We start from the raw sequence: 25,419 nt of genomic DNA on the forward strand, positions 1-25,419 counted from the left end.
TATGTCAGACTTCACAACCAAAAGAAACAGTGTACAACATCACATTAAAATACATGAGTGGGAAAAAGGGTCTCACTCTCTCCAGGTTAAAAAAATCAAGTCCTCAAAATCCAGCAAAGTTGCTGGGGATCTCTAAGGTGGAGGGAATTAGCACATTTCTGAGAATTCTCCCTACCAGTTTCCCATAATGAGCAAAAGGGAAGTGAAGCTGTAAGATTGACTTCCCTTCAGAAGAAAAGGTTTACAAAAGAGCACCAAGAATAGGGGTCCACAGAAACCATGTAAGGAAGGTTGCAAAAAAGTATTTCCTAACATCCCCACAAAACAGATGAGCTAAGCAAGGTAACTGGAGCTAAAGTCAGGAAATGATCAATACAATAGTAAAAAGAGAGCCCCAGGTGCTTTATGCAGGGAAAGCAGCAAAAAGTAACATCTTTCCTAGCAACTAAGGTCAGGAACATAGTTTACACCAAACACCTTTCATTCGCAAGGGCTGGCTTATGCCTGCCCACCAATTCCATTAGGGGATTTGGCTGGCAACCAATCGGGTTGGCACCTGGGCCGGAATGAATGGGAAGAAACTGTTTAAAAGGAGAGTCTCTTGGACTGAAAGGCAGAGTCGACCTCTGGAACGAAAGAACCGAAGACGAGCTGGAAGAGGACGGCTGCTGCAACTATTGGACCGCTGGTTTGCCCAGTGGAGCCCTGCTGCAGGTCCGAATCGCCAAGTCACCTCGACAGAGAAGCATCTTCAAGGACAACGTCTTCCTTTGAGTTGGTGGGACCAATCAACTTGTAAGACACCTGGATACCATTCTCAGAGCTGGTTAGGATTAACCAGGAAGAAGGACACCAGCTTGTGTGCTTGAAGAACAGCAACCGGAATCGAAGATTTGCCAACTTGCCAGCTTTGTGATCCGTCTCTGTGCATTGCAGGAGTCCCCCGAAGTCCTCCCTCTTGTCCCCATGGCTGAGGCATGGGAATAGCGAGATCTGTAGGAACTGCCAGGAACAGAAGTCTTCAGCTGCATCTTTTTCTTCAAGTCTCTGAGTCTCTGTGCATTGCAGGAGTCCCCGAAGTCCTCCATCTTGTCCCCATGGCTGAGGCATGGGAATAGCGAGATCTGAAGGAACTGCCAGGAACAGAAGTCTTCAGCTGCATCTTTTTCTTCAATATAAGGTACTGTGAAAACTTGACCGAGAGAACGTACCTCTCACCGCAAAAGTTTGTGGAACTTTGGCAACTTGCAGGCCTGGTCAGCTTGTGACCCGACATATGAACCTTTCTTCTACTTCTAAGAACCGTGGCAAAGACTGTTCAGTTTTAAAAACCAGAACCGTGTTTACTTCTACAAGACACTAGTCCATTGACTTTGGCCTATCTATTGCATTGAATCAATTCCTCTGGTGAACTCAAAGTATTTGCAGTGTTTTAAACTAACTGCAATATTCGTTTTACCAACTTATGCCTTTTTGCTCCTACTTCAATCCGATTTTGCTCTGACTTCAAGGGAGCTTAACTGCTTAGTAATCAGTAATGTTGTATAATTTGTCTGTGATATTGGTTGCCTCCTTTAGTGAATGCTTTCTAAATGATTGTGTAATAAATTAATCATTGTTTTACCAAGAAACCTTGAGTGTAAGTGTCTGTATGAATACTTGCTATTGTAAACCTTTGTGTAACATCCTTACAAGCTCACATTCCCTCTTGTGATAAGCCTGGCTGCTCAGCTCGCTACCAAAAACTGTGTAGTAGACTTATAACAAATGGTTGGTTTTGCTTACACCTGTAGTCCTAGTTGTATGTAGTGGTCCCAGCGGGTACTGCATACAAACTTTGCCTAACATACAGAGACATCCTTTAGTATTCGCATAAGGTTTTAAATACCTTTTCTTGTGTGCACTACTGTTCCCAAGCATAATAAAGTGAAATTGACTTCACTTACCTTTTCTCTTTGTAGGTCCAGCACACCATTTTATGTGGAGTGCTGGGGGGTTACCTCGTAGCCCCTTATTCTACATTCTCATGTAACATTGTTTATGTTACCCTCACTGCTTTAAATGGCTGGTGGCAGTGGTTTAATTTTCCTACCATTGTGCTTTTCTACAGCATGTTGAATACTCTGATGCAGTATAGCACCCATGGGTGCCAATTTTGTCAAAATGGCCCCGGTCGTCTTTTTTCGACATTTTCTCTTTGAGAGGTGTTTCTTGGATTTTACTCTGTGCGTTGAGCCGGGTTTGAGCCCTTTGTTTTGCCTTCGGCGGGCTTCAGCCCTGAAGCCCGCCTCTGGCTCCAGTGTCCCCAGAAAGGCAGGATGTGAGGGAGGTTCCAGAAACTCCCCTGTCCTTTGTCTCTAGGCCTGCCTGAATGCAACCAGTCCTGATTAGCTGGCTGTCCATCCTTTTAGGAAAGCCACCCTGCTGCGTGATCGACAGCCTATGCTGTGCATGAATGGGAGAAGCCTGCTTAAAAGGTGAGGGTTTTGGGACTGGGAGAAATACCCGATGAAGAAACAGTGAACGAAGCTTGCTGCATCCTCTTAGACCTTTGAATTGCCCGGTGAAGCCCTGCTGCTGTGCTGAAACTCCTTTTTCAATTTGACAGAGAAGCTCTATAAGGGAATTCTTCCCTTGGGTTAGTGGGACAAACTAACCCAGAGACAAACTCCACTGGACCATCTTCCCTGACTGGCTGTACTTCTTCGCTGCTGCAAGAACCTAGTGCCGGGGGTTGAGAAATCCGTACTCTAGTGCAACTTCTGAAATCCGGTCAGAAGCTCCAGAAGTCTCCTAAGGACCCCCAAGAAACAGGACGACCAGAGCTCAAGTCCCCCTCACTAGAGCACAGGACCCAAGGAGTGAAGGAAGCCTAACCGGTATCTGAGATCGGCGATGGTGCTATTTACCAAGCATTGACATAGTGAAGTGCCACTGAACCCGCAGCTGCCGACAACCTCCCAATGTTCTCACTCTTGTCCACACGACCAAGGCTCAGGGACACGGGGTCTGCACCGCTGTATCAGGACAGAATCCAGCAGGACCAATCTTCTTCAAACCAGAGGTACTGTTTAGACTTGGGGTATTTAGCACATTGTCTTTAGCTGTGCTCTTTTCAGTTGGGAATTGCAGTGGCTTACCTATAGAGTGGATTCCAACTTTCCTTTCACATGCTTAACAGCTTGTGACCCTACAATCTGGTCATCGCACCCGCCATCCTTTGCACCTCAAGCTTTCTTCTTCACTTTCTGATTTCAAAAAGAAGCTTAAGATCTTTCTCTTTATGGCTTTATAGAGTTTTTCTCTTATCTTTGGATTTCCATGCTTCTCTAGACTGTCTGTATATGTTTTGGTGTGCGCTTTGAGGCCTGCGGGCGATTAGGCGAGTTATAAGAATTAAAATAAATAAATAGACGTGATTGTTTTTAACAAACTCTCTAACTCATGCAAGACTTTGATTCTAAGAAGTGCCTCAGCACCATGGAGTTTACTCCAATTGACTTTGGCTGTCCTGGCTCCCTGCAGACTTTTCTAGCCAATTAACTTTGATATTACAGTCCATCAAAGGTGGTAACTTGTTTTAGACTGGTATTGCTGGGAAAGGCTTGTCTAGACTACACTGGAAGATTTAAGTGTTGTCACATATATTGAGAACCTGTTTAATCTTTTTCCGTCCTTACACCTTTCTTTTCTGCGACCTCAGAATCTGCAAAGTATAACTAGTGTGATACATAACTGCCATTACTGTCCTTGTGACTGAAGTCACCTCAGGGTACAGGAATTGTGTAAGAAGCATATCTAAAGATAATCCACTAATGTTTTCTGATTCTGAAAAGTATTTTTAAAGTATATTTTACCGGTACACGAATTGCCCTTTTAAAGAATGTTTATTTAAAACTTGATGTTAAATAAATATTTATAACTGAAACTTTGAGTGTAAGTGTTACTTGTATTGGCAGATTTCATTGCTAAAGCTCTACAGCTCACATTTACTTCTCTGAGATAGGCCTAGCTGCTCAGTCACAGTACAGATACCAAAAGGTGGGTTACCTAATACAAAGCAGGTAAGTGTTGTCTAGCCTCATACAGTGTGACTGCATCAATTGTTAACTAACATTGTTACCTAACAGTGCACGAGAGTCTAGGTGTGTGGCATGATTGTAACTCACAGTGCTCCCAGCATCAAGGGATCCTGCTCTGGAAGGTCCTCAATTGCAACTGAAAGGATGCCTACTGTTGCCTGTGAGCGGTAGCCGTCATTGGAACTCACCTTCTCCCTCATCTCGTGAAGTGTCCTGATGAGGTTTGGGCCAGCGTTCTTTGTATTTCTTCTTCGCAAAGGGTTGCACTCTGCTCCTGGGACCGACCGCAAGAATCCTTGCACCAGCAGCTCCTTGGCAACTCTCACTGGAGCCAACAGCGGGAAAACCTACCTCCAGCAAACTAGTCATCTGAAACATTGGAGTGGGGAATTGCGGGGGCTGGAGGGAGGAAGTAATTGCAAAGCATTCACCTTCCGCTGTACTCCTCCTGCTTTTTGATTGTCGAATCTAATAAAAGCTTTTATCTGAAAGACAGGAATATAATTTGACCTACCTGTAACATTGATGAACATCTTCTGGAACATTTCACCACCGCAAGAACTCTTCCTACATCAGCCCCTTTTCCTAAGAAGAAGCTATGAGACTTTTGGGCACAAAGCCCCATTCATCATAGGGAATGTGACTTGGTTTCCTTCTATTGCATCACTAACCTCTTTGTTGAATACGTTATTAAATGCATTTCTAAGAACCTAACAGTGACTGTATATATGTTTATAATTGAGTGTTGTGGAATATTATCACCTGCTTGTTTCATTTCCTAGTGTGTCTTGTTGCGCCTAAAATAAATGGTGTATTATTGTACTTGTTCACTGTGTGGACTCATTGTGGACCCATGATCCAACTCACACTCTCCTGAGAAAAGCATTGACTGCTCTCCAACGCTACCTTGATTAGGTTTTGGCTAACCTCAGAGTTCTCCTGTTCACTATAAATAGGGTGGCCTCCTCAAATCTGTCCACCAGGCCAGACTCTAGAAATCCATTTTAACAGTCCATGCTGCAGATGTGCATTAGCTTGGAGAGTCATACCTTTTTACCAGCGGCTCCAGTGCTGCCTGCTGCTGGTCAGGCGTCAGGACTAGGTATTGCAGTGGGTTTGGACGTCCATCTCCGAGGCAGGAGGAACGGCGACAGTTTTGAAAGCCAGACCACCTCCAGTGCTTGCCATCATTAAGGCATTGCTGTGGGACCCTTCTGCCACAGGGAAGTGAGCACATTTCCAACAGTTCTCTGCCGTACACCGGGACCCGGCCGCATCGCCGCTCGTTCCCAAAAAAGAGTCGGTCGAGGCGCTCTTTCAAAAGACGTTTCTTTTCCTCCATAGACTCCTAATATGAACAAATATAAACCATTAAAGAATATCAGGGACGGGGTGAAGAAGGAACATGAATGGAACAGCAAGGACTATGAGGTGAAGTCCTGCATGCATCATAGCATGGTTAGCAGCAGTGCAAGCTTCCACCACATCCTTAAACCTCACCCCCCCCCCACACACACAAAACACTAAACAAGCACCTCTTATACAACAAAAAGCAAGCACAGGCAGTCACAGCACAAGGATTTCTACTTAAACCAGCCCTTGAGTGATATATATATATATATATATATATATACCCACACACCACAAACCAAAGATGAAACCAGGAGATGCTGCAGGGGGCCAGCCAGTTTGGTGGCCAAACCTAGTCCTCGGGAGCAGAGGCCCATCGTTTTGGCGATCTTCCCGCAATGAAAGATCAAAAATCAATTGAGGAATGGGCAGGGTGCAAATATTTAGGGCAGACTCTGCACATTCCTCAATTGATTTTGATCTTTCATTGCGGGAAGATCGCCAAAGCGATGGGCTGCTTCTCCCGAGAACTCGGTTTGGCCAAACTGTCTGGTTCCCTGCAGCATCTCCTGATTTCATCTTTGCTTACAGGAATCGCTTGCTGGGATCTGCTTGGTCATCCTCCGGATTCTCCTAGTGGGTGGCCGGTCTCTCCCATTTCTAAGTTGCTGCTTTCCTGCAAAATCCTTCTTAACTAAGCGGCACGAGGTAGAGAGTCTTTGTACACAACCACAGCTCTGTCGTGGCCCATCCTAGGTGGCCTCTGGTTGTTGTACCATTCTTGGTTGGATGGCGGCCCCATCTTTCCCCTCGAGCTGCCCGGACACCCTTAGTCGGATGCCTTCATTACTGCTTTTGCTACTGGCTGGTTGGTCACACTCCTGGGGATACAGATTTATTTCCATCCGTTTGGGTTGTTGCTGCTCCATGGTTCAGGTCCCCGGGCACCAGAACCTTGTCCCAGCCCTGTGGGTCCCCTAGTACCTCCGAACAAAATTGTCAGTGACTTGCATCATATGTACTTGTCACAGGTTCCCTACTGCTCTAGCACGAATCACAATCAAAAACCTACTTTGCTTCTATCCTTCTCAAGATGGCTGGGTCTTGAACCAGGAGCTTTAAAAAGGGATCTCCGGTGCAGTTCCCTGGGGTTGGCTGCTTCTCCGGCTGCGTCAGCAGGGTACAATTTCTACTTACCAAACTTGAACGTGTATAACTGGTAACCACGGCCTGTCTATGGCATCTGTACCGCTTTCCATTAGGAAAGATTTTTTATTTGTGTTCCTTCCTTCCACTGACATTAATGGAAGTCACAGCTCTTCGCTACGGCGTGGACCCTAAACAGACTTCTCGCTCAACTCACCTCATTTTGAGGCACTGGTCAACCTTCTAGTTACCAGTGCAGGGGGACCCGGCCCGCTTTGCGAGATTCCTATGTTTTACTGTAGCACACATCACCATACAGTGAAGTGCTTCAGGAAACACTATGCATAGACTTTTCTTTTGTAACCTTTTTGATGTATGCAGGATAGACTATTAGCAGCAGATTATTTTCTTAATGTTTTTTTCAGTGTATACCCATGCACGTTTATTTTTTACGTCATTCTGCCATGTTTAATACCATCTACTCAAAATCCCCATGCCATGCGGTTTTTACCCTGTCCTTTGGCCAGCTTCATCCTATCCGCTCTGGTTTCGGATATGCCATATTTGCATTCACTTTTGCAAGCTCTAGCTTGGCGTTACCGGGCAAAGTGGAAGTGTGTGCATACTGGCCTGATATGTGGGATGGGACCGGGTTGTGCCAATCCACATTCCAGCCAGGGGATCTCTCTTGCAGGTCAGATGTGGGGCAAGAGGCTATCCAGAATTAGACAGCCCTTGCCAGTTTGAATCATGCAGATTCTTAACATGTGTGGAATGAGACACAGCCCAGTCCGTATTTAGTATAAAATTAGGAGTCCTGCAGTCATGTCCCAGACAGTCCGCTGGTGCCAAGAAAAAGAAGACCCTAGCTATGGATTTGATCCTTGGACTGGTGGGTCCAATCCCCGTACTCATGCACGAAGCTACTGCCGCCAGAAGCAGTTGAAAGTGAACCAGTAGCATCATGTGGGCTGTCTAGGTTCGCACAAAGCATATCTGGAGCATTGGTTGCTGTCCTGAGTTAGAGCCTGGTAGACTGTAGGCAGACTTGTGGCGTTAGACCATCCCAGCTGTCAAGACGGTTGTGTTCTAGCGTGTTGGTCTCCTCTAGTCGAGGGACCTGCTGTGGCTGCTAATCCCAAGTTACCTGGGCAGTCCCGCTGAAAGAAGTGGGGAATACATCAATGCACTGAACCTCCATCTAGCCGGAACCAGTCCGAAGCCGAATCCATCCCCTGCAAACTGACCAACAACAAAAGTAAGGGGACCCAGCAATTCAGAGTGCCTGATTTATCCACGAAGTTGATGGCACGAGTTTGCATACCTGTTTGTCCCGTGCCCCCTGCTGCTATGAGGAGTGTATAGGAGTAAAGTCCACTTCCTAACTCTCCCTTACATGGTCGGGATTGGTTGAATTCTGGCCAATGATTTCCTCCAAGGTACCTAGCAGTGCGGTGGGATTGGCAGTAAATCCGTTCACTTAACACCAAACTGCTAAAGTGCCTTGAATCTGGAATGGTACTTGCATGTTGGCTTTGTCACAACTGGTTTTGGGGAACTCGTAAGACTTCCTACTTCCAAACACAGGTACTTACCTGGAACATAGATTCTTGTGAGGCACTAGCACCGGTAAGGGAAGGACTGCTTAAGTTATAGCAGCAGTAGCCTATAAGGCTGCAAGTGCAGGGGAAGTGCAAACATAACCCGTAATGTCCCTGGGAGGGTATTGTCACTGGCTGGTGGCAGCCGTTTACTTTTTTTGCACCACAATGTTGCCATTTATACAGCATTAGTCGAGTCTTGGATTGGGTTCCCCAGCTGGGGTCCCTCTACTTCTGTCAGAGGATTCCCTGCTCTGCAGCTGCCTTCTAAAGGTGGGACATTTTACAAGTTCGATAATATAACCCGGAAATACCCATTCACTTTGTCTCATTGCTTTTCTCTAGAGAAACTTTTAAACCTAAGAACATTTGGAAAATCTAACAGTCACATAAGTGCATTTTCATAAACGAACACTTGCAATCAAACAAAGAAACGTTTCAGTTTCTACAATTGTAGCTCTAAACGTATTTCAATTTATCGGAACACACAAGAGGGAGTACATGCGACACATGGGTTACATATTTTTATACAGGTCACAAGTACAAGATGCATTCTTGAGTCCTGTACGTACCTGGGCTGTACCTCCAGCTGTTGCAACAGGCTTTGCTTGTGCTCCTACATCAACAGACCCTGCGTTGGTCACCGAGGTTCTGCCTGGAAGGACTAGAGAGGAGAAATGACATTTTAAACATTCTCTTTATCAGCCAGTATAACTGGATGAGTGTGTAGAGATCAGATTCACTTTGGCAGAGGCCTGCCCCTGGCAATTTATGGCTTCTGATCTTAGAGCATCTACCTAAGCATCACTCTAAAGTGACAGTTTGAAACAATAAATCTGCACCATAAACAAGAAATAATCTCTGCTATCTGCCCCAACTAGGTTGCCTGTGGCCATGACGTGCATGGATTGCATCTCAGTGTACTTCTCCGCACACTCATGTCCATGTAATCCCACAGTAATGTTCACTCTGCTTAAGAGTTAGTCTTTTTGTCCTGGTCCTCCATATGTCGTTTTTTCGTTTGACTTCTGGCACCCAAGTAAAGTAATACTTAACCAGTAGTCACTGTTCTCATTCCACTTTTGAAGCTTTCCAATTAACAACGTAAAGACCATTTACTGCCACGCTAAGATATAACATCCACAGTCAATAGGATTTACAGCTCTCTGGGTTGCTTGTAAAGGCATGAAGCTGAGACGTGGCCCAGAATGTTTGGCTTGTCTGCTGCTGTTAGGGAGTTTTACAAAAGTCCACTTATTGTAGGCCTAGAGAAGACTCACTCTTACATGTACAGGTTTCCATAAGATGTTGCCTCAATTACCCAGGAAGTTTGGTAGCAATGGCTGAGCAGCCAGGCTTAGTCTAGATGGGCTGTGGTAAAGCACACGGGACACAGTGCATAGAAGGGTGTTCAAAGAAACACTGACACTGTTTTATTTGTTTTTTATTCATCAAAACCTTTGCAAAAAAGAAATGCAACATACATAAAAAGTTATTTGACTGTGACAAATATTACACATTTTAACAATGCTGAAATTCATGTATTAAAGTCATCATAAACTAGTTAAACATAGGCTAAACTTCTTAAGTCAGACTTGTATTGCTTAAAATGTTCACTAAAAATTAAATGTTTTTGTGAATTGTCATTTGCCATGATTTAACAAATGCAGCAACCGCTACCCCTTCGGCTTTCGAAGTTGGATTGGGCATTTTTTTTTGACAATTCCGTAAGGTCACATTTATTAACTGCACCAATAGTTTTTTTTAATGGTGTAATTCTTTCAAAGTGTAAGGCGGGACAATCTATGAACAGATCCTTAATGTTCTCCATCACCTGCTTGTCATTACAGTATTGACAGACAGAATCATAGGAGTCGATAAGCCCAGCCTTATTAAGATCTCCTTTGTGTGGAATAAATTCCATCAGAGGTATAGTATCATGAGCGACTGTGTATTCGGGAAGATCATGAGGTCCTCTAGGCTTATATTCGTGGGACAGGTGAGATGAGACGAAGCCATGTAATGTTTCGATCGTCCTTATCCAATCGTGCTCATAGAGGGCGATTTTTACCTTCCCCGGTATAGATTTTGAAAAATCTCTGCATCTGTGGAAAGATCAGATGGAATTAGTTCACAGTGGAATTTCAACTTACCTAGAAATCCCACGGAGCATGGCCCAGACTGTCGCTCACAAGCGTCTCTTGCTTCGCGTTATTCTGCTGTTTGCAGCGTGACCCTCACCGTGTCTAGATCGGGTCTCCAGTGTTCCTTGATGCCCGCTTATCCTGACACCACGAACCTGAAGAGAACATAGTTAACATAACCTTACCTGCGAGTAGCCTCCTGTCTTTGACTCATCGCCGGCAGAAGTTCCCACTTACTTGAAGATACTCGACCCAGCGAACTCCATCATACCGGCACTGCATGTCTTCTGAATACAACAACCTGGAAAGAAGAGAGAGAAAGGCAGCATTAGAGAGCGTTTAATCACAGTTCCTCATGAACGACGAAAGCCACAAGATCCTTACCTGGTTAGTCGTCGCTTGGTCAGCATTATTCCGGCAACCTCACAGCGCTCGACGAAGAACACAGCAGCCTGCAAAGAAAGGAGAAAAACACAGAAGGACAAAAAAGAAAACTAAATACAAAGACTAAAGCAGCAAACTACCTTGTCAAAACGGAGTCGCAGCAGACCTGGACTCAAGCAGGGATCACACCAGTGAAGCAACTTGGTCGCTGCACGCCCTCCACAACTACGCGCCCCTGCCACGAGTAGCAGGACGGAGAACGCACCTTATAAAGAATCAAGGTGAGGAGAAGGTCCCGGGGGAGGTTTCGAATCCAAGGGAGGTGGGAAGACACTACAGGAAACGGTCAAGTCTTGAACCCAGTTCTCCTGTATTTCAGGCCTCACCTTCATCTGAGACATTACCCAGGGATTCGGGGAGAGGGTTTGAGGTGCAAGTCATCCAACCAGGGCTGAGTGGCTTCCCCATGGATACCAGGTGAGCGTAACAGACACCCAGGACGATTCCGACACAGCATTTTATTTGGGAGAGAACTTGAGATTTTGTTGCTGCATTTACTATTTCCCAAAAGAGGTGAGGGGGACACGTAGTTAACCATTTCTCTTGAAAGAATATTATTGTATTTATTTTCAATTAAGACCATGCGTCAGTAGTCTCAAACAAGTGAGCGGACCCTCGGAAATTCCAGGTGGCAAATTAAGGATTTGTTTAGATCTGCTTCAGGCAATTCGTCATCTGCTATTTCTGACCCACAAAGCTGAGGTTAGGTCAGAATGGTTGCAGCTACTGCGTCCACTACGGTCGCTTCGCTGGTCCCCGTCTTCCTCGAGCGATAATCCATTGTTGGAAAAATTAAACTGCGACGCTGAGTGGCCAATATCATAGTGGAACCTTTTTTGGTCATTACTTTTTTTCAATATTAAAGCCCAAGCCTTCAAGTTTCGCTCTTTCAGACAAGACCAAATATGTTACTGGAATGGAAAAGAAATGAACACATTTATTTGTTTGCGGTCAAATTGGGAAATGAATCCGTTGGATATCCAAAGAAGAAATAGAATGCAGAGAAGGCATTTCTCCACAAATTGTTAATACATTGGATATATTCAAGCAAACATCAACTTCCCTAAAGGGCTGGCTGGTCATATAGAGCTTCTTAGTGCCCTTTTTGTCATATCGAGGTGGAAACAGAGCAGATCGGAGAAGCAGCAGTTTTTTTAGGCATCAACGCCTTCAATTCTTCGCGATGATAGGCAGGTTTGTCATGTCGAGATTAAAGAAGATTGCTAGGCAAGATTGCATGCAGTACCCTTCGGGTGCACTCCAATAACCTTGACCTCCTGGCATTAGGGACCCCAACCTTTGGTATAAGTCTGAACTACACAGGTTGGTAGTGTGGTCGAGCAGCCAGGCTTATCTCAAGAGAGGTCAATGTGAGCAGTAATGCTGTGACATTTCACCATACAGTTCTAAAAATAATCACTTATACTCAAGGTTTCTTGATAAAATCAATTATTAATTTATTTCACTGTCAATTGTATAAGCCTTCTTCAGAAAGGGAGCAAAAACATGTAACACTCAAACATGCTTCAAAACATACTTTTAGTTTCCTAAATCAGATGACACCCATTGGGGATGGCACACAGACCCTTCCTACACCCTCAGGTGCCTGAAATAGCTAGGACACTGGACATTGATTTGCCACTGGCATACTTAGAGCAATACCGAGTTAGGTGTAGAAGTTAGAATAGAGGAATAAAACAAAAAGTTAACAAATAATTCTTAAACTGGTAAGTACTTTTAAAAACATTCCAAAGCACAAAGTCAGAGGTAAAGCGGAGTCTCTCGGGGAGCCAGGACAGCCAATCTTAATTGCACAATGTCAAGGGGAGCTGAAGATGATCTTTGCAGGTAGCTAAAAAGTCTTGCACAATATTTGTAGAAAATAGAACATTCGAAGGGCCACAAGCTAGGAGGCTTGTGAAGGGCAACGTTTTAGCAACTCTGCAGGGTACCAAAGACAGGTCTCAACTGAGAGCAAGTAAGGCTAAACAACAAGAGGCAAGTTCTCAGACTTTACAACACCTCTGGTTAGAAGAAATGGTTCCAGCTGGCTTCTGTCCCTGTGCAACTGTGCAGATCCTGTTGTTCCTGGGCCCCAGTCGTGGGGACTCCTGCTCTGCAATGGGAAGGTCAGTGGCAGCAATGGGAAAACTTCAATTCAGCGGTCCTCCTGCTTTTCAGCTCCTCACGTCTGACAGCAAATAGCAACACTGCGGTTCTCGGATACCACTTCAGACTTTCCTTGCTTCTGGGGTCCAGCACTCTGTTGAGGTGGCTCAGGCTTGGTCAGTATTGCAACAGGGAAAACCGGATGATCTTCCTAGTGCTCAGGTATGACTTAAAAGCAACGCACACAATCTGGTGTTCCTCTCCCTGGCTCTTCGGTTCCAGCAGCGGTGGAAATGCAACCAGCTTCGAGAGGATGTCCAGATGGTTTATTGTGGAGTTGATTGGTCCCACCACCTCAAAGGTCCCACCACCTCAAAAGGAAGAAGTCATCCTTGCAGGGCTTCTCTAGTCGATGCAAATTCGGAGCTTCAGCACAGTAGCACGGCTTCACCAGACAAAATAAAGGTCCAGGAGTTGCAGCAGGTGTCTCTTCCAAGTTCTTCAGATTCCTTCGTCCAGTGGTCGAGACTGCCTTCCAAGCCAAAAAGCCTAGCCTTTTATGAAGGTTTCTCCCATTCATTACAGCCCGTCAATCACACAGCAGGGTGTCTGTCCTTGCCGGACAGCCATCCGGCTAATCACCTTTGGGTGCATTCCTGTAACCAGGGTGATTAAGCACAGGGAGTTTCGGGCACTTCTCTCACTTCCTACCCTGCCACACATACTGGAGCCAGAGGCGGGCTTCCCTACTCATGAATCCCGCCAAAGGCAAAACGAACAAAGACCAAACCTAGTTTGGCGCGCAGAGTAAATCTCAAGAAGGAGCTTCCCGACAAGAAATGGTGAAAAAAACCAGATCGGGCCATTTTGACGAAATGGGCACCCATGGGTGCCTTACCGTGGCTGCGAACGCAGCCCGCAGTAAAAACACACAATGGTAGTAAAAAGTAAACCACTGCCACCAGCCATTAATTGTAGGAAGGGTAACAAAAATTTAACATGACAAACTAGACAAAGGGGCCACTAAGTATCCCCTCCAGCACCCTATGTCAAGATAGTGTGTGCTGGGTCTAGAAAGTTACACATTGTAAATAAAGTCAATTTCATGCCACTGCTCTTGAAACAGTAGTTTCAAAAAGAGAAAGCATTTAAACGTTTGGGAAATCTAAGACTTCCCTGTGCTACTGCACTGAAGGTGCTGTGTGACACAATGTCAAGATGATGCCCATGGAGTTTGTCAGACTCCAAAGTTAAAAAGAACACAATTTAAAATCGCCTTAAAATTACATGAGATGAAAAGTCCTAAAGTCCAGCAAGGGGGTCTCTAAGGTAGAAGGGAATTAACACATTTCTGAGAATTCTCCCTAACAAAGATTATCGTTGGCAGTATCAATTGCGTGATCGTTCTCGGAAAGATCAGCACCTCGGGCACCACGTAGGACACTGTGGTTCGAAAGTATGCGCCTGCTGGGCTCACTTGATACGCCACCTGAATCAGCTAGAATCATACTGATATGCCACCTGAATCTTTAAGCCCATCAATTTACTATTTTCCACATAGCCTGCGGAGCTTGGGGCCTCTGAAGCAGAGGATAAATGCTTATGGACCCAGTCAGGTTGAGGCCAGTACAATTCACCAAAAAGAGAACGCATGTCAACGTTGATCTTAACAGTCGATGGGGTGTTGCGATACACTAGGATTGAAGGCGGTCTAAAATCCCATTTTTCACATTTTCTCACAGACGACAAGGAATGGGAATCACAATGTTCCGCGATCTCAGAGGTAACCTAGATTAATCTCTGAGATTGTGCAGTATGGACCGCATCATTGATGTTATGGCAAGGGTAGAGAGTTTGTCTTCATTTATTTGTTGGTCTTTTCCTACTTGCAGATGGAGATGGATGTCCATGGCTTTAAGACAAGTATCAACTTGCACCTCAGTCTGAACACCAGCTGTGATTGAGGCCACTGGGACAATGTGGGCTGTGACCCTATTTTTTTTACTCGAGAGTCACACTTTTGGGGCAGCTCATTTGGCAGCACCATTAGAGGATCTTCCTGGGAGGACATGGTTAATGTAGCCTTCGGTAAAGTAATTCCTTCAGCTTTTTTTTGCTATTATTCCAGAGTTGGCTTCATCAGTAATTTGCATCAGACTCCTTTGCCGTATCTCAAAGAAGGAGGTGACTGAAGGCAGGACATTCGTTGATTTACACAAGGTTTTCTTTCTGGTTAAGTTCTTTATGCTCAATTGTGACTTTTTCGTTATTAGGGCTCTGCGCCTCTTGCGGGATATGGCTCGCTTATTATCTACATTGCCAATTTCTGCTAAAGGTTCTCTTGTGTTATCATTTGTCAACTTTGCTGGACAAGGGCGAGGTACTCCATTTTTGGACCTTTGATTCGACTAATACAAATGAGTCGTCGAGGATTATAAAGTCAGGACCGTCTGTTAGGGAGAATTCTCATACATGAGCCAATTCCCCCCTCACCTTAGAGACCCCCATCAACTTTGCTGGATTTTGAAGACTTGATTTCCTTACCTGGAGAGAGTGAGAGCCTTTTTTCCCACACACTCATGTATTTTGATGTGTGTTTTACTCGTGTTCTTTGATTATGAAGTTTTAGACAACTTCATAGGCATTATCTTTTCATTTGTGTGACACAGCACCCTCAGTGCAGTGACACAGGGGAGCCTTTTAGGCTGTCCAAAGGTTTAAATACCTTCTCTGGGATGAACTACTGTATCCCAGAGAAAGTAAAGGGAAATTGACTTTACTGGTCTTTCCAAATTCCTAGACCCAGCCCACCCCATCTTACAATAGAGTGCTGGGGGGGTGGGGGATTTGTTGCTTAGTATCCCCTGTGCATAGAAACTCATGTAGCAGTCAAATGCTACCCTTTCCTCTTGAAATGGCTGGTGGCAGTGGTTTTACAACGAAGTACCATGATTTTTCCCGACCGCGAACACCGGTAACGTTAAATCGCAGGAGCCATGTTTTTCAAGAGAGCCCCCTTTGTTTAACCAGGTGCCGGTAGTCTTTTTTCGCCATTTCTTATTGGAATGGACATTCTACAGTGTGTCTGCGTGCCAAACCAGGTTTGGTCCCTTTGTTCCTACTACTTTGGCGGGGTTCAGGACTGGGGACCGCCTCTGGCGCCTGAGTGTGTGGGTTGGGCAGGAAGTGAGGGAGGTGCCGAAACTCCCTGTGCTTAGTTTCGTAGGAGACCCAAATGCACTCTGGAGTGATGGGCTGGCTATCTGGCAACGACAGCCACCCTGCAGGGTGAGTGGCATCTAGGCTGGAATGAATGGGAGGAAACTGGCTAAAAGGCGAGTCTCTTGGCTTGGAAGGCAGAGTCGACCATTGGAACGAAAGAACCGAAGACGAGCTTGAAGAGGACGGCTGCTGCAACTCCTGGACCGTTGGTTTGCCCGGTGAAGCACTGCTGCAGGTCGAATCGCCAAGTTCATCTCGACAGAGAGAAGCCCTGCAAGGACGACTTCTGCCTTTGAGTTGGTGGGACCAATGAACTAGACACTAAGCCACCTGGACACCATTCTCAGAGCTGGTTAGGATTAACCAGGGGGAAGGACACCAGCTTGTGTGCTTGAACAGCAGCAACCGGAATCGAAGAATTGCCAATTTGCCAGCTTTGTGACCAGTCCCCGTGGAGTGCAGGAGTCCCCCAACATCCTCCCTCTTGTCCCCACGACTGAGGCTCAAGAACAGCGAGATCTGCAGGAACTGTCAGGAACAGAAGTCTTCAGCTGCATCTTTTTCTTCAATAGAAGATACTGTGAAAACCCGACAGAGAACTTACCTCTCACTACGAAAGTACGTAAAACTTTGGCAACTTGCAGGCCTAGTCCGCTTGTGATCAGACATACAAACCTTTCTTCCGTTAACTACTTCTAAGAAACATGGCAAAGACTTTTCTGTTTTAAATACCAGAACCGTTTCTCCCTATACAAGACACTAGCCCATTGACTTTGGCCTACCTATTGCATTGAATCAACTCCTCTGGTGAACTCAAAATCTATTTGCACTGTTTTAGAGTAACTGTAATATTAGCTTTATTAACTTATGCCTTTTTGCTCCTACTTCAAGGCTATTTTGCTCCTACTTCAACAGAGCTCAACTGCTTAGTATTCAATATTGTAGTATGACTTGTGTGATATTGGTTGCCTCATTTAGTGAATGCTTTATAAATGATTGTGTTATAAATTAACAAGCGTTTTGACCAAGAAACCTTGAGTCTGAGTGTCTATCTGAATACTTGTCATTGTAGACCTTTGTGTAACACCCTTACAAGCTCACATTCCCTCTCGAGATAAGCCTGGCTGCTCAGCTCGCTACCAAAAACTGTGTGGTACAGACTTATACCAAAGGTTGGTTTTCCTTACACCTGTAGTCATAGTTGTGTGTAGTGGTCCCAGAGGGTACTGCATACAAATTCTGCCTAACAGAAAGCAGCTGAATGCACTCGAGCAGTGGGAAGCCCAGCAGTGAATTTCTGCTGCACTGGTGTGTTGGAGCCTTTCACAGGCTCTGGATGCAGATCGGTTATCGTGCAGTGGAGTTTATTGGTCCTCGTCTTGGAGGGAACTTACAGGAGCGGGATCCAGTCACTGGAAGTCCAGAAGGATGCGTACCAAGATGCAGACAAAACCAACCTTCAGCAGATGTTGCACCACAAAATGGCACAGGACCCTGGTTATTTGCGAATTGCAGGTTGTGGAGGTCGCAGCTCTTCAAGGGATGGCTCAAATTGAAGTTAGTCTTGGGACTGATTGATGCAATCAGTCCAGGGGAGGAAGTCGTCCTTTTCCGGTATTCCCTGTTGCGGTTGATGTCTGGATACGGTGGTTACTCAGCTGGCACTGGTGGTCGGTGGAAGGGGCTACAGGTGTTGTCCTTCTGCTTTGGATCTTTACTCCATGGTCTACCCTGGGGTTTAGCTCCAAGACGCTCGCGCTTTATGTTGAACTGTCTGTTAGGCAGAATTGCATGCAGTACCCTCTGGGAACACCACACACAATTAGGACTACAGGTGTAAGCAAGAACCAAGCTTTGGTATAAGTTTGTACCACACACTTTTTGGTAGCAAGCTGAGCAGCCAGGCTTTTCCCAAGTGGGAATGTGAGCAGTAGTTGAAGTTACACAGAAGTATACACTTACACAGTGCTTCAAGTAGACACTTACACTCAAGGTTTCTTGGTAAAACATACTTATACATTCATTTACATACATACTTATACTTACACAATCACTTAGAAAACATTCACTAGTAGAAATCAGCTTAATATGAAACACCAGTACACTACAGTAACAAACTAAGTTGTAGGGACAGTTTGCGCTACCCTGAAAAAGGAGCCAAATGGCACTTCAATTACTTTCAACGAGAATAGAAAGGCATAAGTTTGTACAATGGATTTGAAAACACTTCTGTTAGGCAATGCAAAGGTTCAGTGTACCAGGAGGGTCCACTCAATTCAATAGGCCAGGCCAAAGTCAATAGTCTAGTGTTCTTGGGTAGGACAGATCAGTTCTGGTAACAAATGGAGAAGTCTTTGCAAAAGTTCTCAGAAGTAGTTTAGACTAAAAAGAATGATATGCTGAGTCACAAGCTGAATAAGCCTGCAAGTTGGGAAAAGTTTAACAAACTTTCACCGCGAGAGTTAGGATCTCTCAACCGGATGGCACAGTACCTTAATGTGAAGCAAAAAGATGCAGCTGAAGACGTTGGTTCCTGGCAGTTCCTGCAGATCTCGCTGTTCCTGAGCCTGCTCAGTCGTGGTGACAAGAGGGAGGACATCGGGGGCGGGGGGCTAGGCTCCTTCATTGCACGAGATCGTCGTCTGAGCAAACAAAATGGAGTCACTTCGGTTCAAGTAGCCGTTACTTTAAGACACAAACTGGTTTCCCTCTCCCTGGCTAAACCTTAACCAGCATTAAGAATGGTATCCAGGTGCCTTCTGAGCCGATTGGTCCCACCAACTCAAAGGAAGAAGCCGTCCTTGAAGGAGCTTCTCTGTCGAATGGATTTCAGGCAATTCAGATTTGCGGCAGGGCTTCACCGGGCAAACCAACGTCCAGTGCTTGCAGCAGCCGTTCTCTTCCAGCTTGTCTTTGCTTCTTTCGTTCCAGTGGTCGACTTTTAAACAGTTTTCTCCCATTCATTCCAGCCTAGATGCAACTCACCCAGCAGGGTGGCTGTCCTTGCCGGACAGTCTGCCAGCCAATCATGCCAGAGTGCATTTGGGTCTCCTAGGAGACTAAGCACAGGGAGTTTCGGGCACTTCCCTCACTTCCTGCACACCCCAGACACGCAGATGCCAGAGGCGGTCTTCAGTCCTGAAGCCCGCCAAAGGCAAACTAACAAAGGGACCAAACCTGCTTTGGCACACAGAGTTAAACACCAGAAGGACCTTTCCACAAAGAAACGGCGAAAAAAGATGACCAGAGTCTGTTTTTATAGAGGGGTCTTGGGCGCCATATTAAAAAACATGGCAGCCCCGATTTTTAGCTACTGGTGTTCGCAGTCGGGGAAAAATCATGGTAGTTAGTTATAAAACCACTGCCACCAGCCATTTAAATAGGAAATGGTAGCATTTGACTGCTACAAGAGTGTTTAGACACAGGGGATACTATGTAACCCCTCCGGCACTCTATTGTAAGATGGTGTGCGCTGGGTCTATGAATTTGGAGAAGACTAGTACAGCCAATTGACTTTACATTCTCTGGGAAACAGTACTATATCCCAGTGAAGGCATTTAAACCTTTGAGAAGTCTAAAAAGACATCACTGTGTCACTGCACTGAGGGTGCTTGTAACACATTAAAAGATGCCTATGGAGTTATCTTAAAACTCCAAAGTCAAAGAACACATAAAACGCACATCAAAATAAATGAAAGGGTGGGAAAAAAGACTCACACTCTTTCTAGGTAAAAAAATCAAGTCCTCAAAATCCAGCAGTTGCGGGGGTCTTTAAGGTGAAGAGAATTAACAATTTTTTGAGAATTCTCCCTAACACTGGCTAATGTTGGAAAGGAGCTAGCGCCTGTCTTCATTTCCAAGAGCTTTAGAATTAGGCAAGACTTCTGTTAATTGTTTTTGGGCAAGACTTCTGTTACTATTTCTAGGCACCACAAAAGACCAGAGGGGAGGGATGCATTAATAGAAGACAGTTATTTAAATATAAGGTGTATTAGCTGAATGAATTTGTAAATGTTAAAGCTTATGCAGTTCTTAGCACATGACTCAAAAATACTCCCCCTCCCCCCCACCCCTTCCCGGAAAGAAAGCAGCTTGTGCTCAAAAATGGACTACAGGCACCACCGTGGCGCTCTGCTAGCGCTGGCCAGCATGTAATTTAGCAGCTGTTCCCTGTATATAAAAAAAACCTAGTTAGTCTGGGGCTCATGCACACAATGCAGAATTATGTTAAAGCAAGGTTTTAATGGGGATTTCTGGATCAGACAAAAATATAAGAATAATGGGTGAAGTGTGAAGATTATGGCAGGAAGGCAGGTTTATGCATAAATGTTTATAACATAGCAAATGATGCTAATCGAGAGCTAAAATGTATTCCTGCAGAGGCAGCAATATGTTAAGCAGGATTGATGTAAATGTAAACCTGGCCATGCAACACTGGAGACTACAGCACTCTTGTATGGCAAGAACAACAATTTTACAGGAGCTCTTCCGGTATCCAGTAATGAAGTCGAGAGTATTTAAGCTCCACGCCCAGCACCAGTTTCAGGACAGAATATACCGCTCTGGAGCAGAGGCCTTTGCCCTTCTTCACTTCTGTACAGATTAAATTTGTTATCTTTTGCAAGATGGACTCTTGGCCGTAAGTCCCTAGAGGGGTGCATTAATTCTGGTGTAAGCATAATTGAGTTACAAACTTATAATTAGGGGTACCCTTACAGGGTCTCCCTTTTACTAATCCCACCAGTCATACCACAAGCCTCATGCAAATCTGGGAGGTGGGCTGCCCAGGAGGACAGCCATACCCCCAGTTGGAACTGGTTCCAAGCAGGCACACTTTAGAACACAGACCAGGGGAGTGTTGGTCTCCTCACCCACTTCCTGTCCTTTCAGGCACTCAGAGTCCCATGGTGGGCACTCCAATGAAAACAGGCCATTGACAAAAGATTAATCAAGGCCACCCCCATCAAGTTGGGTAGAAGAAGGCCTCACAAAAGGAGAAGTCATGAAGAGATTGATAGAAAAAGTACAGCCACCATTTGAAGGGAAGGTGTACCCTGTGTTCCGCGTTGCAGCTGTGAAGTCAGCCTGCAGTACAAGTACACAAATGTTGGTAGAAAACTATCCATTGCCACCGGCCACTCAGATAACTTGCCACTGTAACTAGAAAGTTACAGGATAAGTGGAAAATTGGATACATTGTGTCCCCTCAGCACTCCATGTAAGGTGGGGTGTGCCAATTCCACAAAACAGAGGTCAGGGTGGATGAAAAGGGTCCCCCTGCCCTGATAACAATGTTATCACAGAAAAGTAAAAAGGAAAGCTCAAGGAGCTTCCCAGCAACACTGCACAGAAAGTTCAGTATGCTGCAATAAGAAATTACAGATGTCATAAAGTTGGAGGAAGGCATAACTCCAAAAGAGATACAAAAGGTTCCCAAATACAGAGTAAAAGGCTGAGTGAGTGTGGAAAATGGGTCCAGCTCACTCAGCAGAGTCAGATCAAAAACCTAAGAGTCCAGCAAAAATGCTGGGGGACTCGCAGGTGAAGAGAATTTCACAATCAAAACTAGCCAGCATACGGTAAACGTTTGCTATGGCTAAGATGAGAAAGAGCAATGGCATGGAGTTCACCCAGAGGAATGTGCAAGGCCCTTGTAATAGGTGGGACCTCCGAATCTGAACAACATTTGATCAAAAGGTTTGATTGCTCTTTGCAAAAATGCAGCACAACAAATGTCAAACACTGTACAACGTGGAACGCCACTCACTGTTAGGCAACGTTTGTATGCAATACCCTTTGGGACCACTACACAAAACTAGGACTACAGGTGTAAGCAAAACCAACCTTTGGTATAAGTCTGTACCACACGGTTGTGTCATAGCGTTGCTGAGCAGCCAGGCTGATCTCAAGAGGGGAATGTGAGCTATAAGGATGTTACACAGAGGTCTATAATTACAAGTATTCAAACAGTCTCTTACACTCAAGGTTTCTTGGTAAAACAAATATTAATTTTTTTCACAGTCCGTTATAAAACATTCAATAGAAGGAGGCAATCTATATCACAAAAATATACTTCAATACTTCACACTGTCAAGTTCTGAGGCATTTAAACTACTTTCAAGGAGGAGCAAAATGGCATTCAGAGCGTTTGAAGTAGGAGCAAAAAGGCATAGGTTAATAAAAAGAAGATTAGTTAATCTTAAACGATGCAAAGAGTTTGAGTTCGCAAAGGGAGTCAATTCAACGCAATAAGCTAGCCAGAGTCAATCGGCTAAAGTCTTGTATAGGATAAAGCAGTTCTGGTAGTTAAACGCAAAAGTCTTTGCCAAAGTTCTCAGAAGTAGTTCGTAAAAGAAAGATTCATATGTTGGATCACAAGTGGACTAGGTCTGCAAGTTGCCAAAGTTTCAAGCACTTTCGCAGTGAGAGGTAAGTTCTCTCGGTTGGGTTTTCACAGTACCTTACAATGAAGAAAAAGATGCAGCTGAAGACTTCTGTTCCTAGCAGTTCCTGCAGACCTCGCTGTTCCTGAGCCTCAGTCATGGGGACAAGAGGGGGGATGTCGGGCGACTCCTGCACTGCACAGGGACTGGTCAAAAAGCTGGCAAAGGGCAATTCTTCAATTCCGGTAGCTGTAGTCAAGCACACAAACTGGTGTCCCTCTCCCTGGTTATTCGGTTTACTGCAGCACTCTTAGAAAATACAACCAGTTCTGAAACTGGTATCCAGGTGGGTTATGGTTGAGTTGATTGGTCCCTCCAACTCAAAGGGAGAAGTTGTCCTTGAAGGCCTTCTCTGTCGAGATGTTGGCGATTCGGACCTGCAGCAGGGCATCACACGGCAAACCAACGGTCCAGGAGTTGCAGCAGCCGGCCTCTTCCAGCTCGTCTTTGGTTATTTTGTTCCAGTGGTCGACTATGCCTTCCAAGCCAAGAGACTCGCCTTTTATCCAGTTTCATCCCATTCATTCCAGCCTAGCTGCCACTCACCCAGCAGGGTGGCTGTCCTTGCCAGACAGTCTGCCAGCCAATCACGCCAGATTGCATTTGGGTCTCCTAAGTGACTAAGCACAGGGAGTGTCGGGCACCTCCCTCACTTCCTGCCCACCCCAGACACTCGGGCGCCAGAGGTGGTCTTCAGTCCTGAAGCCCGCCGAAGGCATAGGAACAAAGGGACCAAACCAGGTTTGGAGCGCAGAGACAAACTCTAGAAGGACCTTTCCAAAAAGAAATGGCAAAAAAAGACGACCGGGCCTGTTTTTACAGAGGGGGCTCAGACACCATCTTGAACAACATGGCTCCCGCGATTTAATGCTACCGTTGTTTGTGGTCGAGAAAAACCATGGTAGTTCGTTGTAAAACCACTGCCACCAGTCATTTCGATAGGAAAGGGTAGCATTTGACTGCTACATGAATTTCTAGACACAGGGGATACTAAGCAAACCCTCCAGCACTCTAATGTAAGAGGGTGTGCTGGGTCTAGGAATATGAAAAGACTAGTTAAGTCAATTTCACTTTACTTTCTCTGGGAAATAGTTGTCCCAGAGAAGGTATTTAAATCTTGGGACAGCCTAGAAGGCTTCCCTGTGTCACTGCACTGAGGCTGCTGTGTGACACATGAAAAGACGATGCCTATGGGGTTGTCTAAAACTCCACAGTTAAAGAACACTAGAGTAAAACGCACATCAAAATAAACGAGAGAGTGGGGAAAAAGGCGCTCACTCTCTCCAGGTAAAAGAAATCAAGTCCTCAAAACCCAGAAAAGTTGCTGGTGGTCTCTAAGGTGAAGGAAATTAGCACATTTATGAGAATTCTCCCTAACACTCACACCAATTGCTAAATACCCAGGGACAAGTATATAGATCGGACCAACAACTTTAAAAGGGGCTCCCATCCCATCCCCCAGATGGGGATCTTACTTCAGTTTAAGGTGCAAGAGATGATTTACAGAGGGAGGGAAGGGTAGTGAATATTGTCCCCCGCTTACTTGTTCCCTCCCAGGGCCCTCTCCTACCAGCCCTCACACCCCACAAGGAAATTTGGCCATTTCATCTCCCTGAAGATGGGGTAGCCTCTGGGAAGTAAGCAAGGGCGCAGTGTTTGCTATCCTCCTTTGTGAGCACTGCCTCCTCAGCATCTCCAAACCAGGCACAAGTGAAAGGGAGAGAACAAGAGGATACTTTGTTTTTGGGTGGTAGTGTACTTCACACAGCCTTTACAGAAAGTGTTAAAGAATTCACAGGACCAGGTCGCTAACACGGATGTCAAATGTAACGAAGTATACAGTGCTAACAATGACCCTCACCCTCTTACATAAAAGCCGGTATATAGCTTTTAGAGTTCGACACTCACCGGGCTGCATCGCGACTGCAGGTGTTGGAGCGGCCCCTTGATGTTGGTTCGTCGTGGCATTCACTGCATTCTGCACACCTGCTACCGGGGGCCCTGGCTGCATGACGACAGGGCCAGGAGGGCGGAGATACTGCTGGCCAGGTGCCGACACAATCTGGAGAACATTTCCTGCGTAGGTCCATGGGGAAAACCGAGTTAATGCTGTGGCATGGTGTGAATGGACTATCAAGGCAGAAAAGGTGAGGGGAAGAATGGGGGCCTGGGGTGAGGGGTTGGGGGGGGGGGGGAGGGGAATCAGGTTTATTTTAAAAGCATTCCACCCATGTTCGCCACCGTGGGCACCTGTCTGAGGAACTACTCAGAAGCAGGCAGTAACAGTCCGCAACCCTCCTGGAGCAGACCAATAAAAGCCTCATTGGCATCCATGTTTAAAACAAGTTGCATGGCTGCAACTCGTGTTCTCCATCATGGGACAGTTACAGGTGCCTATGCTTATTTCTTGGGCCAGTTTTTGGTGAAGGATGCAAGCATGTGACTACAAAAAGTCCAATGAAGGAGATGGTAGCGTCACTAAAAATGAAACCAGGTGGCACTTTCAGCCCAAAAGGAAGCCTGCTACAAAGCATTGTGGTCACCTGCCCTGAAAAGGCATACCTTGGAGCTGCAGTGGCTGTCCTGCAGTCAGTTGGCGGAGCTGGCTTTGCGATAAGGTGAACTTGTTGCCTTGAAACTGCAGCGTCACCGGGGTCTCCGACTGAGCAACCCGTCCATGGGCTCCAGGAGCAGAGGCCAGCTGAGCCATCTTCACCACCTCCCCACCTAGGAAAGGAAGTCGAGATGAAGAGAAACATCTTGAGAAAGCCATGAGAGCGTCTCACGACTACCAGTCAGGTTAGTTACACCGCCCATGGCACAGCTGTCTGCCCTGAGGTTTTCAGGCATCTTTCACAAATACCCATGTTTATTACAT

General features: G+C 45.6%; 1 protein-coding gene across 6 annotated transcripts in view; it reads right to left on the minus strand.

Annotated features, from left to right (window-relative positions):
- Positions 1 to 25,419, minus strand: part of EP400 (E1A binding protein p400) — a 1,542,855-nt gene that overhangs the window by 506,751 nt on the left and 1,010,685 nt on the right. For all 6 annotated transcript variants that reach the window (XM_069620067.1, XM_069620064.1, XM_069620063.1 and 3 more), the window contains 4 exons: positions 25,104 to 25,268; positions 24,450 to 24,617; positions 8,752 to 8,843; positions 5,132 to 5,430 (listed from right to left, as the gene is read on the minus strand). In XM_069620067.1, the coding sequence (XP_069476168.1) occupies positions 5,132 to 5,430; positions 8,752 to 8,843; positions 24,450 to 24,617; positions 25,104 to 25,268 (724 nt within the window). The remainder of the gene's footprint in view (positions 1 to 5,131; positions 5,431 to 8,751; positions 8,844 to 24,449; positions 24,618 to 25,103; positions 25,269 to 25,419) is intronic.

Source organism: Ambystoma mexicanum, chromosome 10, assembly GCF_040938575.1.
Source record: "Ambystoma mexicanum isolate Mex_15411 chromosome 10, UKY_AmexF1_1, whole genome shotgun sequence".
NCBI classification, from domain to species: Eukaryota; Metazoa; Chordata; class Amphibia; order Caudata; family Ambystomatidae; genus Ambystoma; species Ambystoma mexicanum.